Source organism: Urocitellus parryii, chromosome 8, assembly GCF_045843805.1.
Source record: "Urocitellus parryii isolate mUroPar1 chromosome 8, mUroPar1.hap1, whole genome shotgun sequence".
Taxonomy (NCBI): Eukaryota; Metazoa; Chordata; class Mammalia; order Rodentia; family Sciuridae; genus Urocitellus; species Urocitellus parryii.
The window spans coordinates 91480935-91496352 of record NC_135538.1 but is presented as its reverse complement, the minus strand read 5'-3'; the positions used below and the strand labels follow the sequence as shown (position 1 = coordinate 91496352).

The window sequence follows — 15418 nt, the reverse complement described above, 5'->3', positions numbered from 1 at the left end:
GTGGCTCAAGGGGTCGCACGCTTGCCTGGCAAACGTGCGGCCCGGGTTCGATCCTCAGCACCACATACCAACAAAGATGTTGTGTCCGCCGAGAATTAGAAAATAAATACTAAAAATTCTCTCTCTCTCTCTCTCTCTCTCTCTCTCTCTCTCTCTCTCTCCTCTCTCACTCTCTCTTTAAAAAAAAAGTAAGAGATTAGCAAAATGGCTAAAATCACTAGCTCCAAATATATATTCCCTATAAGATTCTTTTTAGGTCCAAATATACCAATAGTTTGAAAGCAAACAATGGAAGATGTGACTCCATGCAAATAGTAACTGAAAGGAAGCAGGAGTTGCTATTTTAATGTCAAACAAAATATACTTCAAATCAAAAGAGAATAATAAACAAATAGGACATTATATAGTATTAAAAGTTTCAATGTATCAGGAAGATAAAATGGTTACAAACACTTAGATAATGACAGCTCATCAAAGTATATGAAGCAAAAACTGATAGAATTGAAGGGAGATAACAGACAATTTTGCAGTAGTGGTTGGAGACTACAATATTCCACCCTCAAAAGTGGGTAGAGCAACCAAGAAAGAAAACAGAGTTCTTAACACAATACAGCAACTAGACTTAACAACCATACAAAGAACATACTACAGCCTGGCACAATGATTCACGCCTATAATCCCAGTGGCTCAGGAGGCTGAGGAAGGAGGATTGCAAATTCAAAGCCAGCCCCAGCAACTTAGTGAATCCCTGTTTCTAAATAAAATTTAAAAGAGCTGGGCATGTGGCTCACATATAACACACTAAAGAAATAAAAAGAATTATTAAGTATACGAAAAATTATCATATACCAAAAAATTGGCTAACGTAGGAGACATGGACAAAATTGTAGAAACACAAAATCTACCAAGACTAAATCATGAAGAACTAGAAACTCTAAATAGAACTACATATAACTAGTAAGGTAATTGTATCAGTAGAAAAATATCTCCCCAAAACATCAAGAAAAAGAAATCTTGGACTTGATGGCTTCATTAGTGATTTTTAACAAAATTAAAAATAATTCCAATCATTCTGACAGTTTTCCAAAATATTGAACCAAAGTAAACACTTCTGAACTCATTCCATGAGGCTAGAATTATCTCGATTACCAAAACAGAGCAAAGATACAGTAAGAAAACTATAACCCAAAATCTCTTATGAACACTCATGTAAATATTCTCAACAAAATACTAGCAAACTAAATTCAGGAGCATATTGAAAGATTATGCAGGATGATCACATACAGTTCATTCTTTATATGAGAGGATGTTTCAACATATAAAAGTTGATCAGTGTAATCCACCACATTGATGAAATGAAGAAAAACCCACATGATCCATCATTTGATAAAATTCATCATTCTTTCATGATGAGAACACTCAACAAACTAGGAAGGAAGGAAACTGCCACAACATGGTATAATGTACATAAACCATATACTCAATGGTGGAAGTTTGAAAGCTTTTCTGTTAAGATCAGGAACAAGGCAAAATACTTGCTTTCACCACTTTTCTTCAACACAGTACTGGAAGTTCTAGCCAAAATAACTAGTCAAGAAAAAGAAATAAAGGGCATATAGATCAAAAATGAAGGAGTGAAATAATTTCTTTCAAAGGTAATATAATTTTATGTATAGGAAATATCAAGGATCTCTCAATCACACACATACTCACAAACACAGAGACTAGAAATATTAGCCAAATAGCAGAATACAAAATACACAGTTGCATTTCTGTATACCAGAATAAACAACATGTAAAGGCAATGATAGAAATATTCTATGTATAATAGCACCAAAACAAATAAATTATTAAAAAAATTAACCAAGGAAGTGACAGTTTTATACAATAAAATTACAGAATATTGATGAGAAAGTGAAAATAATATAAGTAAGTGAAACCACATCTCACATTCATGAATTGGAAGACCTAATATTATAAAGCTATTAATCCTATTCAAAGTGACCCACAGATTCAATGCAATTAGCAAAAGCACAATGATCTTTCTTCAGAAACAGAAAAAAACTCCTCAAATTCACATGGAATCACTAGAGATTGAACAACCAAGACAGTCTTGAAAAATAAAGATGCATGTCTCATACTTTCTGATTTCAAACCATACTACAGTGCTTTAATAATTAAAATATTTTGGTAATGGAATAAAGGCCAAGGTAGTTCAGTACAGGATAATAGAGAGCTGAGAAATAAACGTTTGCATGTATGATTTTTGACAAGAGTGCTGAGATCATTAAAGGGGGGAAAATAGCAGTCTTTTAAACAAATAGTGCTGGAAAACTACAAAGGAATGAAGTGGGTCTCTTAATTCAATAGAGATGAAAGATCTAAGTGTATGCCTTAAAACCATAAAGCTCTTAGATGTAAACATGGAGCAAAAACTTACAACATTGAACTTGACAGTGCTTTCTTGGATATGACACCAATCATTAGAGGTAATAATGACAAGAATGAACTCACAAACTGGACTTTGTGAAAATTTTAAAAAATGTACAACAAAATTTATCATCAATAGAGTAAAAATATACCATATGAAATGAAAGAAAATATTTAATCATATATCTAGGATATGGTATTACTAACCAGAATATACAGTGAACTCTTAAAACTTGACAAAATACAAACAGCCTAATTGGAAAAATAAACTAAAGGCTTTACTAAACCTTTCTCAAAAGAAGATTTATGGGCAGCCAATATATATGTGAAAAGATGATTAATATTACAAATCATTAGGGAAATTCCAACTAAGATTTTCTACTTCATCACCGTTAAAATAGTTACTATAAAAAAAGAGTTGATAAGGATGAGAGGTTGGAACACTTGTGCATTGTTGGTAGGATTATAAAATGGTAAAGCTACTGTGGAAAGCAGTATGGCTATTGTTTAAATAACTAAACACAGAATTATTATATGATAGAGCAATTCCACTCTAGTCTACCCCAAACCATAAAGTAAGATCATGAAGAGATATTTGAACATCTATGTTCAAAAACAATGTCATTCACAATAGTTAAAATGTGAAAACAACCCAAGTGTACACTGAAAAATGGATGAGGACAATGTGGTTTATGCACACAGTAGAATACTATAGACCTTTAAAGGAAGGGAATTCCGACATATGCTAAAACACGGATGAATCTGGATGACACTGTGCCAAGTGAAGTAAGCTGGAAACAGGAAAACAAATGCTGCATTAACCCCACTTATATTAGGAATGTAAAAATAGCCATGCTCATAGAAACAGAGTAGAGGGGTGGTTGTCAGGGCCAGAGGGAAGGAAAAGTGGGGTGTTTCTGTTCAATGGGTGCAAAATTCCAGTTATGCAAGATGAATAAATATCATAGCATTTGACAGAGAAGACAGGGAACAAAGATACTGAGAGTTAAGTCAATGTTAGGGAATGCTAATAAAATATCAAAGAACATGTTTTCCATAGAAAATTGGAAACAAAATGGTAAGATATAAGAACTTACAAGTATCTGATTATATTAAAATTGCCAGGATCATCCAGTTTATAGTATAAACTATTATGTTTCTTTTTTTTAGTTATAGATGGACACAAATGTTAATTTTGTTTGTTTATTTGATGTGGTGCTGAGGATAGAACCCAGTGCCTCACATATGTGAGGCAAGTGCTCTGCCACTGAGGCATAACCCCAGCCCAACTATTATGTTTCATTTGATTAAAAACAAATAAAAACAAAACAGTCAAAAGGCACCCAGTATCCCATTATATCATTGAGGTCACAAATAAATTTTAAATATATTAGCTTAAAGATGAATTTTCATTCAACAATGGAGAATGAATTATTATTTTTTTTTAAATTTAATTTTCTTTTTTTTAAAGACAGAGAGAGAAAGAGAGAGAGAGAGAGAGAGAGAGAGAGAGAGAGAGAGAGAGAGAGAATTTTTTAATATTTATTTTTTAGTTTTCGGCAGACATAACATCTTTGTTTGTATGTGGTGCTGAGGATTGAACCCGGGCCGCACGCATGCCAGGCGAGCGTGCCACCGCTTGAGCCACATCCCCAGCCCCTTTAATTTTCAAATAAATATAATTCTTCCTAACTGTAGAGGAACTCATTTTAATATACTCATTTATGCAAATTTATCATAGCCTGACAATTACCTACTCAATGTACTCAGATAAACTCCATTGGAAATGGTACCTTTTCCAATAAACACAAAGCTACAGAAATGACATTTTGCTCTTAACTATCAGGGAAAAGTAGTATTCTGTCTACTTCATTAATGCATTAATGCCTGATTCTTTCTCAAATGTGCTCTTTAGTTCACTCCAACTTCCAAATATTTGTAAGGAATATGGTACAAGTAATGAAAATTGAAGCACAAAGGCAACTTTTGAGAGATATATTTTGGAGAAAAGTATCATTTTATCATTCTAAAAAATATTCTGCAGGTCAGACTGTTCATTCTTAAAAGGAGCTCTGATAGATGTTTTCTAACCACAACACAATGATCATTTGTTTGTCAATATAAAGCATCTTATTCAGTACAAAGTGGACACCTCTCATGAACAAGTGCTCCATCTTCACTGGGAATTATTTTAAAAATTCTATAGTTTATAAGATACTAGAATGTTGAAGAATAAAGGAAAACAAAAGAAAGGAAATATATTCCAGTTCTGATCAGATAATGTCAATTAGAAATGGCACATTTTAGTGGGATCACTATAAAATAAATCATTTGAAAATCACTAGTGATGTTTTACCTGCAGTTCTCAACGTGATTTTTTTTCACTGCCTTGGATGGAATGAAAGTTCCCTGGTTATTGATTTCCACAACTTGTATGCAGCCTATAAAATTTTCAACTGGTCCAGAAATCTGAGAGAGACAGAAAGAGCAAGAGAAAGAATTAAAATAATAATCTTTAATGTATTGTTTTTACTGCAAACTGGTCAGAATGTGAAATTGGATCTCAGGGCTGAAATGATCTATTCAACATATTGGGAGTACAGTAATTCAAATCTATAAATATTAACCCAAACTCGGCATAGTGTGCCTATAAGCCTAGCAATCAGAAGACTGAGATAGGATTTGAGACCAACCTCAACAATTTATCAAGACCTTATCTCAAAATAATAAATAAATATACATAAATATAGGGTTTGGGATGTAGCTCAATGGGAGAGTACCCCTGAGTTCAACCCGCAGAAGAGCAAAAAAGAAAGTAAAAAAGTCCACGAAAATATTAGTAAAAGATTTTCCATATCTTGGTTATTGTGAATAATGTTGCAGTGAACATGGGTGAATGAATAATAAATCATACACACACACACACACAAACACACACACATATGCACACAATTAGGATATTGTTGAACCTTAAAAATAAAAAGTTTCTAACTTTTGCTACAACATGAATAAACTTGTGGGATATTATCCAAAGTGAAATAAGCCAGACACAAAAAGAAAAATTTAAATGATTTCACTTGTGGAATCTTTTTTTTAAATGTCAAATTCAGAGAATAAATCTTTGGTTACAAGAGGAATGGTTCAGGGGGGAAGGGAAAGAAAGGGGTTGACATAAGAAAAAGGACATAAGAGTAGCAGAATAGAGTCTAGAGATCTAATGAACAAGAGGACTATGGTTAATAATATCATATTGTATTCAGGACTTTTGCTAAAGGAACAGATTTTAGCTACACACAAAAAAAAGGATAACTGCGTGTGATGCTGGATGTTCAGTTAACCATTTACATCCACTATGCATCATAACATCATGTAGACCTCAAATACTCAAAGTATGCTTCAAAATTACTATGGAATAATACCACATTGTTAGCCAGTATTTACTAGGAGCTTATACATTTTAGAACTGTATGACAGCACAAAGTCACTAACATTAGGATAAAGAAAAAGTCTCATACATACAGTGAATTATCAATGAAAAATAGAGAAGAAAAGCTGATACACTCATTTTTCTTATCAAGGTATGACATGACAAGTCTCCTATAATTTTCACTCTGTTCCTTGTCCTTTATTCTTTCAGAAGCCAGTGATTTTTCCCCCTATTTCCAGCCATCAAAACATCATGAATTACTCTAACAGGAGTCAATGGAAGCACAGAAAAAGACACAAAATATTTGTGATGTCCTGTTTCCTTGTATGAACTTTATTCTTTAGGAATAATTGGGGTAAAAAAAATAATATTAGAGGATTCCAGAAGGCCAAGAGCACAAAGAAAATAAGGACACTGGAAAGCATTAATTTTGGTTGATGAAAATAACCTTGTAAAGATGAACAGACATGGTTTTCCATTGTATTCATTGTGAACATAAACACTATATGAATAATTACAAGTCAATGTATATTTATGTGAAAAAGACAAATTAAAAGAAGCATGACTCAGAATTGAGTTAAAATTAATATTTATTTTAGTTTCTGATGTGCTCTGCATATTATTAAAAATTTCAAGTTAAGACGGACCAAATTATGACCAGGGCAAACACTAAACTAATACATTTGAAAATAAATTGTTTAACTTGATTTTTGAATTAAAAATATATGCTCTGTGCATTATTAGGATTTCATTTCTATTCAAGTATAATATTATAAATATATAAATAATAGAATGAAGCCTTTGTCTTGTTTAGAAAATTTGGGATTAATATATTTTATTTCATCTTTTAACTTAATATTCTCAATTTTATAAGTCTGATTTTTTTGTTCTTCCTGATATAGGCTCAAATGTCTGCAAACCCTCTAAATTAGAAATGCTCTGTCAAATGTCAAAATGACTAAACTAGGGAAAAAAAAAACAACAATATTTCATGTAGTAAGTTGTTTACAGAAATCAAGTTGATACCAAGCAAATCAGAAACATTTGGTTCTTTGTTAGAGTCTGTAAACAAGTCGGGATGGCACTTGGCATTTTGCCAGGGGGAGTGGTTTGTGAGTTGGTGCCAGTGAGCCATTAAGTGTGGAGATTCCTTATTGGTTGACTGCTGTATCTAATTTATGTTAATTAAGATAAGCTGTGTGGAATGTATATATACCCCTCCTGTCCTACAATAAAGGGCTCCCACTCCTGCTGTATCAATGTACACAAGTTGCTCCTCACCCCCGGTTATTTTGCTGCAGCTGGACTTCGGCAGTTCTTAAAATTTGCAATTCTTCACTAAAAGTTTTTTGTGGGGTTGATTAATAATTTTTTATTTTAAAATTTAATTTTTCCTTTTAACAATAAAATTATGAATAAACCTATTTTTTAAATTTTAAAATGAAGTTTGTGTTTTCTTCTCCTAAAACATCACAAATGTAAATTATTACAGTTTACTAATAAAAAAAATCAGTTTAATGATCACAAGATGCTTTTAATAATAGTATTATTATGAATGTTTGGATTTAATTTTAACATAGATCATCAATAGCCTAAAATATGTGCATATTTAAGTAGGTAATTTTCACTATTCATTAAAATCCTTGTTATTTATGAGCATCAGGCAAAAGGAGAAAGTTTCAGCTTTCTAAATAAATATAAAGCTATCAGAGGGATACAAAAAAGTGCCCTAAAATGCAAATGAATCCATGATTACTCTATTGAAATACTTAGAATTCTATTATTCAATTTCATTTACATATGATTAAAAATAAATATTAATTTATTCACCTTGACTTTTGAAAAGTGGCAAAAAGTTTCCATAGCCATTAGCCTTTAAATTTGAGTGAATTCAAAATTCTTACATTTCTCATGTTTTAATAGCCTGAAAATTCTCCAGTTCTCTCACATATTAACTTCTGGCAGTCTTGTTCAGAACGTATTATTTGGCCTCCAAGGAAATTCCCATGTTGTCTTTTTCACTTGAAATATTTTAATTTAGTTTTGTAAAAAGTAAGTGAAACTCAAACCCAGAAACACTGAGCCTGAATACTAAACTTGAAACACTTGAAGCATGTGCTTCTTAGATAATTTTTAGTGCATGAAAACATTTCATTGAATTTAGTTAATTTATAGTAATCTGGTCAGTCAAGGCTTCAGGACCGTATTCTTAAAAGTGAAAGAACAGAAGCAAAACATACATAATCAATATGATAAGTTATAATGTATTGAGTTTTAAGCATAAGAAACAATGGAAATTCACCTCCACTGGATCATAGAAATGGCATCACTGCATGTTATTGTCAATTCAATGGGGAAAAAAAGTTGTACTCACATGATCTTCTATGGTTACTCAAGTACAGTCCTTTTTAAATCCAACACAAATAATAAAATAATGACTCAGTTATTTCTCAACAACATCAAATAACAATGTAGTGAATTATATCACAGCAACAAAAAATAATAATTCAGGGTATTGAGCAGTATTAACAACAGAATATTTGTTATTTTCATTTCCAACTTGTAATATCTCAAATTTCTAAATACATGTTGAGTATGTTCCCATTTTTTCCCTACTTCTCTATTAATAAAAGAATATTTAACTCTATCTCTGGCCTTTGATAGCTTTTGCTTTCACTCCTTTATACAAATTTAATGTCAGGAGATAATCCATACTGTAGTAACAAGGCTCCATATTAACATTCCATTGCAGTTGCACAGAATTTAGACAGAAAGACTTCCTGGTTATAGGTTAGATTGTGTATATATTTAAAATATTTCAATTTTAGAATTAAATATTACTGGGCAATTTTTATTGTAATAATTAGCATATACTGATTATATAGGATAAGAGGATTCTTTTTGACATTTTCACACATGTGAGATCTTTTTTGAATAAAGGTGCTATTCTTAAGCATTTACTTGAATCATGGATTAACCTAAACCCTGAAGACCTGCAAATATGAAGGAATGTGTACAGCAATCTCTGGTATACACATATCCTCTTAAAAGAGTCCAGTTATTTACTGCTTCAGTCTCCCCCCCACCCCCCGCCCAGCTGTTGCTACTGTGATATTTACTTCTCTAAGTTTTCCTCATTGTTGTGTTTCAACTGAATCCTGGTAGTCTCCATTCTCTTTTGCAATTCTTAGTTTTTATGTAGTACCAATTTCTTGTAACCCAAGGAGCTATCTTTAACAGTTCTTGTACTACATGCCTCTGGAAGCATACTGCTTCAGGTTGGGTATACTTTTTTGGACAGCAGATGTTATTAATTTGTATTACTTTTAGGGATATCCTGTTGAATTCAGTTTTGTATAGAAAAATTGTTTATTTGCATTTAAAATAATTTTCTTTTGATACTTCAAAGATATTATTTCATTATCTTCTGGCCTACATTGTTTCTGATGAGAAGTTAGTGATATTCTGTTTTTATCAAATTTTATTGAGATTATTTGGTATATAAAAATATTTTTCATTAAATCCATTTATTTTTCGTCATTATTTTTTCAAATATTTTCTTCTGACCCTCTTTCTCTCTGCACTTTTTGGAACTCCAGTTACTCATATTCTGACCCCTATTGTTTTCTTACACGTTACTGAGTCTGTTTTCATCTTTTTTTCTCTCTTTCATTGTAACTATCTTCTATTCTTTTGCATTCAAGTTCATTGATCTTTTCTTTTGTAGTGTATGATCTGTTGTTAAAACATACTGAAAAGTTGTGCTCCATTTGTGTACAACAAATCAAAATGTATTCTGCTGTCATGTATAATTAATTAAAATAAATAAATGAATGAATATTAAAAATACTTTGGGGATTATTATTATATATTATATATTATTATATATTACAGTTCAGATATTTTTAGAAGTTTTTTCTTTTTATTTGTTGAATTTTGTTCATTCTTTTACGCTTGATTCTTATTTTACTGTTTTTTTTTTCTAGTTTTTAAATTCATGTTTTCTTTCAGTATGTAGGCAATTTTATAATAATGGATTTAATGACCATTTTTCTTGACTTTTTTTTTGTGGTTCTGGGGATTGAACCCAGGGCCTTATGCATGTGACAAGCACTATACCAACTAAGCTATATCCCCAGCCTTCCTTGGCATTTTTTGATTTGATTGATTTTTATCTGATTATAGATCTCAGCTTAATGCTTGTTTTTATTTCACATGGAACATGATATTGTTATTTTTGCATGTTTTCCCAAGTATTTATTTCAATATTCTAATTATTAATGGTAGCAATGATAGTATAATACCAACTATTCACTCACAAACAGAAAACCCATATGCTCTTTAAAAAAAATTCTGCATTGCTTAGAACACAGAACAAACAGTTCCTAGTATAGCCTCTTACTATTACCTTGGATCACCTGTTCAGATGATCTCACACTGTAATCAAATTATTCTGACATCAGAATAATTTTCTAAGTAGCATGCTCATCCTTTTGTATACTAATTATTCAATTTCACATATTTTTATTGACTTAGTGCTTATGCTCTAATTATCCCCCAAATATTGCAGAAGAGAAACCTTCAACAATTAAAATACTATGAATACTGATTAACTTTTTCTCTTTTAATTTAATTTAAAGTATCTCCATTATTATACTCAAAGTTTATTGCTCTTCTATGATGGATTCACTTTTACGTGAATTCCATATATTTCTCAGTCTAAATGTTCTTTACTGGTATATTTATTATTCCTCAAATGTAATTAATTCCTCTATTAGTATATTTATTGATATTATGACCAAATTTCATCATTACCCATTTTAAATTGAGTGAAGCAACTAAAAGTTGATAGGGCAATATAGTACTGATGATTTTCCTATACTTTCTAGTGGCTAGAAAAGTAGGAAAAATGTGAGTTATATTGTGGTGAGGGAATTAATGACTTTGATGAATTACCTGTGGGTCCTAAAGGAGAAAGAAGGGAAGTAAAATAGTAGAAAATTCAATGCTATGAATATTTATTAAATGCCTATTAACTATTTATTACTTTCTCATAAATCATTCCAATTCCAGGATCATTGAAAAATAATAGGTCAAGATAAAGAGAAATTGGTAGGGAGTACTGATACCAAGTACATATGAGTGAACTTAGATATTAAAACATAGTGTTTCAGATGTTTAACTGCTATGTAAGATGTGAATAAATTAGATATATCATACTGTATATGATGCCAAGTCACATGGTATTCTATACATATCCTACATGAGGGGCTTTAGCCACTTACAGGTAAAATTACAGTATAAAATAGCAATATATTGGTCTTTGAAATATGATGATACTTCAGTCAATTTTATTTTATTTTGATATATTCATTAAATTGTGTTCATTTTGTAATATTTGTGGGATTCATATGAACATAGTCTATATTAAGACTTAAAATAGAAAGTAACTGAGTCTAATTCCACAGATGAGATTAAAGTTTATACACTGATTCAATAAACATTTATTTGTCACATGCCAATGACAAGCACTAGGTCACCCTATCAACACATTGTTCACTAACAGGAAATCTCGCAGATGATATGGAGTAAAGCTTGAAATTTTAATTCATGTGTTTTTTTCCTCCAAACTTTCTACAAAAAAATGTCTATTTAAAGCAATCTATTAATCTAGATGATTTACATTTTCAAATTCAATCAGTCCCAATATGGCATTTGTGGGAATAGGCATTGTTGCAATGTAAGGTTAACAAAAACCAGATACAGTTCAGTAAAAAGAAAAGGGGGTGGGGAATAAGAGAGTGATAGGATCTGTTTCTAATAATGACAGAAACTGGTTGGAGACTAAACTTTTTATGAAAATAACTATACAGAGTAGAATTTAGGCAAAAATCTATTTTCAGGCAACCAAGAATTGTTAAGGAAATAAGAATTTGAGGGACCAACACCCTAGAGAGAAGGGGAACAGAAAATGTTGGTCTTGACATTTTGTCTTAGAGAATTTTGAAGGTACAAGTGGCAGTTGAGACTTAATAGAAACCAAATAGGGAATTCTGTAAATCTTTTGGTGTTGAGGGCAAAATATTGAAATTTAAAAGCAAATAATCATCATTCCTGGGGAAATAGAACAAGGAAATTAGAGGATTGAATATATGAGGCTATTTTTAGAAATTTTTCAAGTCAATGAGTTTTCAGAGCTACCTAGAATTTGACCAGGGACATTTGGGGCATTTGCATCAGTGGTGATGGTTCCTCTTTCCTCACTGCAAAAACTGGCAGAGAATTTGCCTGTACAATTGCAAGAGAAAATCATGAGCAAAAATTCATTTGTATTTCTCCATTGATTCTTTCTCTGCAAGGTCAGATACATGGTGTTCCACACTAAAATTTCCACAGAACCTCACACACAGGTAGTCATTCCGTCATGACTATGTATGTGCTGAGGAATTTTCCATGATTTGATTATTTTTGTACTTTATAATTATATTGAGGAATAGCTCATGTATCACAAAATTTACCTATTGAAAATGTACAATTAAGGGTTTTGGTATATTCCCAGAGGTGCTCAGCTTTTAGTGTAACTAATTTTAGACTAAATTATCATTCTAAAAGAAATACCTTACCCATTTGCTAGTGTGCAGTGAGATTCTCTCTCCGATACTAGGCGACCACTGAAGTTAACTAGCTCTATAGATTTACCTGTTGTGAACATTGCACAAAATTTATAGAAACATATAATACATGGTCTTTGTGGCTGGCTTTTTTATCATAATATTTTAAACATTACTCCATTGGATGGTATGTATTAACACTTCATCTTTTTTGTTGCTTAACAATATTCCATTGTGTCAATATATGATATTTTACCATTCACTAGATGGATCTTTGGATCGTTTCCTTTATTCTGGTTATTATAAAAAATTTGTGGCATGAATACTCATATACATTTTTTTGTGTGTGTGTGTGTTGCTTTCTCTCATCTCTATGACTAATCCCATGAATTTTATATATGTGTTCTTGTGATTTGCTTACTTCCATGTTTTCTAATATAGCTACTTTGGTATATGTCTTGGTGGGGGGTAGTTAGTATCCAAGAGCTAAATTGTGAAGCTGAAAATGAATGCATCAAAATTCTTAATTAGAAACCATCTAGATCCATCTATAGGGTCCTTTTAAAGAAACCTGTGGTGCCACCCTGCTTGTGGAAAAAGAATGGGACTGTCTACATATACTACTCTGGAGTGTGCAGTGGATGCTCTAGAATCTACTCAGATGTCTCCTTAGGAGTGAAGGATTTTCCACTTGCTTCCACCATTGCGGGAACTTCTGTAGACAGACTTTACCTCCTTAGCCCAGGGATGTAGCATCATACAAGTTCATTCCCCTTTTGTCCAATGACTGATCAACAAAGTACTATAAAAGCCCAGATCACTCACCCTCAGTTGTCAACTCTAAATAATCAGTCCAGGTACAAACTTGACATGCGTGTGGCTAAAGCTTTTATTGATATTGCATCACATCCCAAATTTTCTCTTCTTTCCCCTTCCTCTCATAAATGGTGTTCCAAGTGGCTTTCTAAATCACTTACATGCTAATCTCCATCTCATAGTTTGCTTTCAAGAGAATGTAACCTATAATAAAGTGATCACCATGATGTACTGATAAGTAAAACAAAACAGAATAGTACATACAGTGTTATTATTTTAAAATGGAGGGCTTTATATATATATATATATATATATATATATATATATATATATATATATAGTGTTATTTGTTTATATTTAACAAGTGAGTAAATCACAAAATATGATAAAAAAGAGGAGAAGAAATAGAAAAGCAGTCATGATAGAAACCAGATTTCTTAAAACATATATTTGGATATATATTTGCTTTTGAAATCATGTAAGTATATTATACAATTAAAGAATAAAGTAAAAATTTAAAAAGCAATCCTTAAAAATCATAAACCACATAAATAAGTGATCTTTTGTAGTTAATTGGTGGTGTGAAAACACATAAAACAACTATCCTAAATATTTTTGAAACATAGAAATTTGAACATGCATCCCAAGCAGAATCTTAAAGGTGAAAGAACTCATCCAAAGCCAGGTACAGTGGTACCTGCCTGTAATCTCAGATACTTGGGAGGGTGAGGCAGGATGATTTCAATTTCAATGTCAGTTTAGGCAGCATAGCAAGACCCATCCAAATGTCTAAGAAAGAAGGACACCAACCAACTAATCAACCACCAAATATATTCAACTCTTTTTAGTCATAGTGATATAGTGTTATTTGTGGGAATATTAAATGTGTGATTATGATAGTGCCAGTGAGAACAATTTTTGTTCATGTTGAGAAAGATATAACTAAAAATTTTAAAGTTCTCATTTTAAGTCATAAGTATCACTATAATTCAGGATATATTTTACTATAGCAACCATAACAATTTTTTCCTAATGTTGACTATTGAAAAGATTGGAGAAAAGTAAGAAGGCAGTAGCAAAAATATAGTTTGAATTTATGATCTCTAAATACTAAATAATATAAATTAATGATAAATAAATAGATAGATACATAGATAGATAAATTCATACAACATTTCTTGAAGAAATGTTTAATTCCTTCAAGGGAAAGAAAAGTATCCATGAAACTTTACCATAAAAAGGATCTAGTTTCTTAAACTTCTTTGTCAAGAAGTTAAAAACAGACACAACAAATTTCCAACCATTCTGAAAAGCTTAGAAATTTTGAGGTTTATGGTGTATTTTGATGGACTCACAAATTTGATACTTTTTCAAGGGTTGAAATTTAATTAGGTACTAATTACATCAATTCCCATAGGATTCTACCATGAATATTATATTTATTGAAAGTAACCCCTTCTGAAAAATAAGTGTAAATGAAGATGCAAGGAATAAGATATCACTTCTTCTCAGTCTGAACAATTAGTAAAACACAAAATGAAATAAAATTTTAGTATATGATATTGTTCCACATTAGGTACAAGTTTATAATTTGGTAAAACAAACAATTAAAATCTTGTATCAGAAACAACATATATTTTCATTTGAGATTCTCTTATGATTTTTTACAGTGAAAAATAGAAAAATATTATTAGAAAATCTTTTTTTTCCAGATTTTGAAGTAAAAATGTGAAGAAACTTAAAAAAAAAAAGACCCATGAAGTTACAAACCCATGAGTTTGTAACTTGCTAATACTCTATCTGATAGTTGATTCCTGAAATAACAAAGTACTTGTGTACTATTACAGCATAACATAGGAAAAGGCTGGTCTTGTCTTTGACTTGAACCCAAGACTAACATATATAGTTTTCTTCCATTTAAAATCGTTACGTGAAGAAGTCAGCAATAAAAATGAAAGTTTCGGTCAAATTCTCCAGTGTCTCACTTTCTTTCTAGTTGCAGTTTCCTAAATGTAAATCATATTTAGAAACAAAGGAAATTTCGTTTATTGACAACAGTCACAGATTCATGATCTAAGATCCCTTTAAATTTAGAATCAACTTTGTCAGAAAAGAAACAAAATTTTGCAATTTC

General features: G+C 31.3%; 1 protein-coding gene across 1 annotated transcript in view; it reads right to left on the bottom strand.

Moving 5' to 3' along the window:
• Positions 1-15418, bottom strand: part of Eys (EGF-like photoreceptor maintenance factor) — a 1574159-nt gene that overhangs the window by 554198 nt on the left and 1004543 nt on the right. The window contains 1 exon segment of the mRNA XM_077801488.1: positions 4787-4899. Coding sequence (XP_077657614.1) covers positions 4787-4899 — 113 coding nt within the window.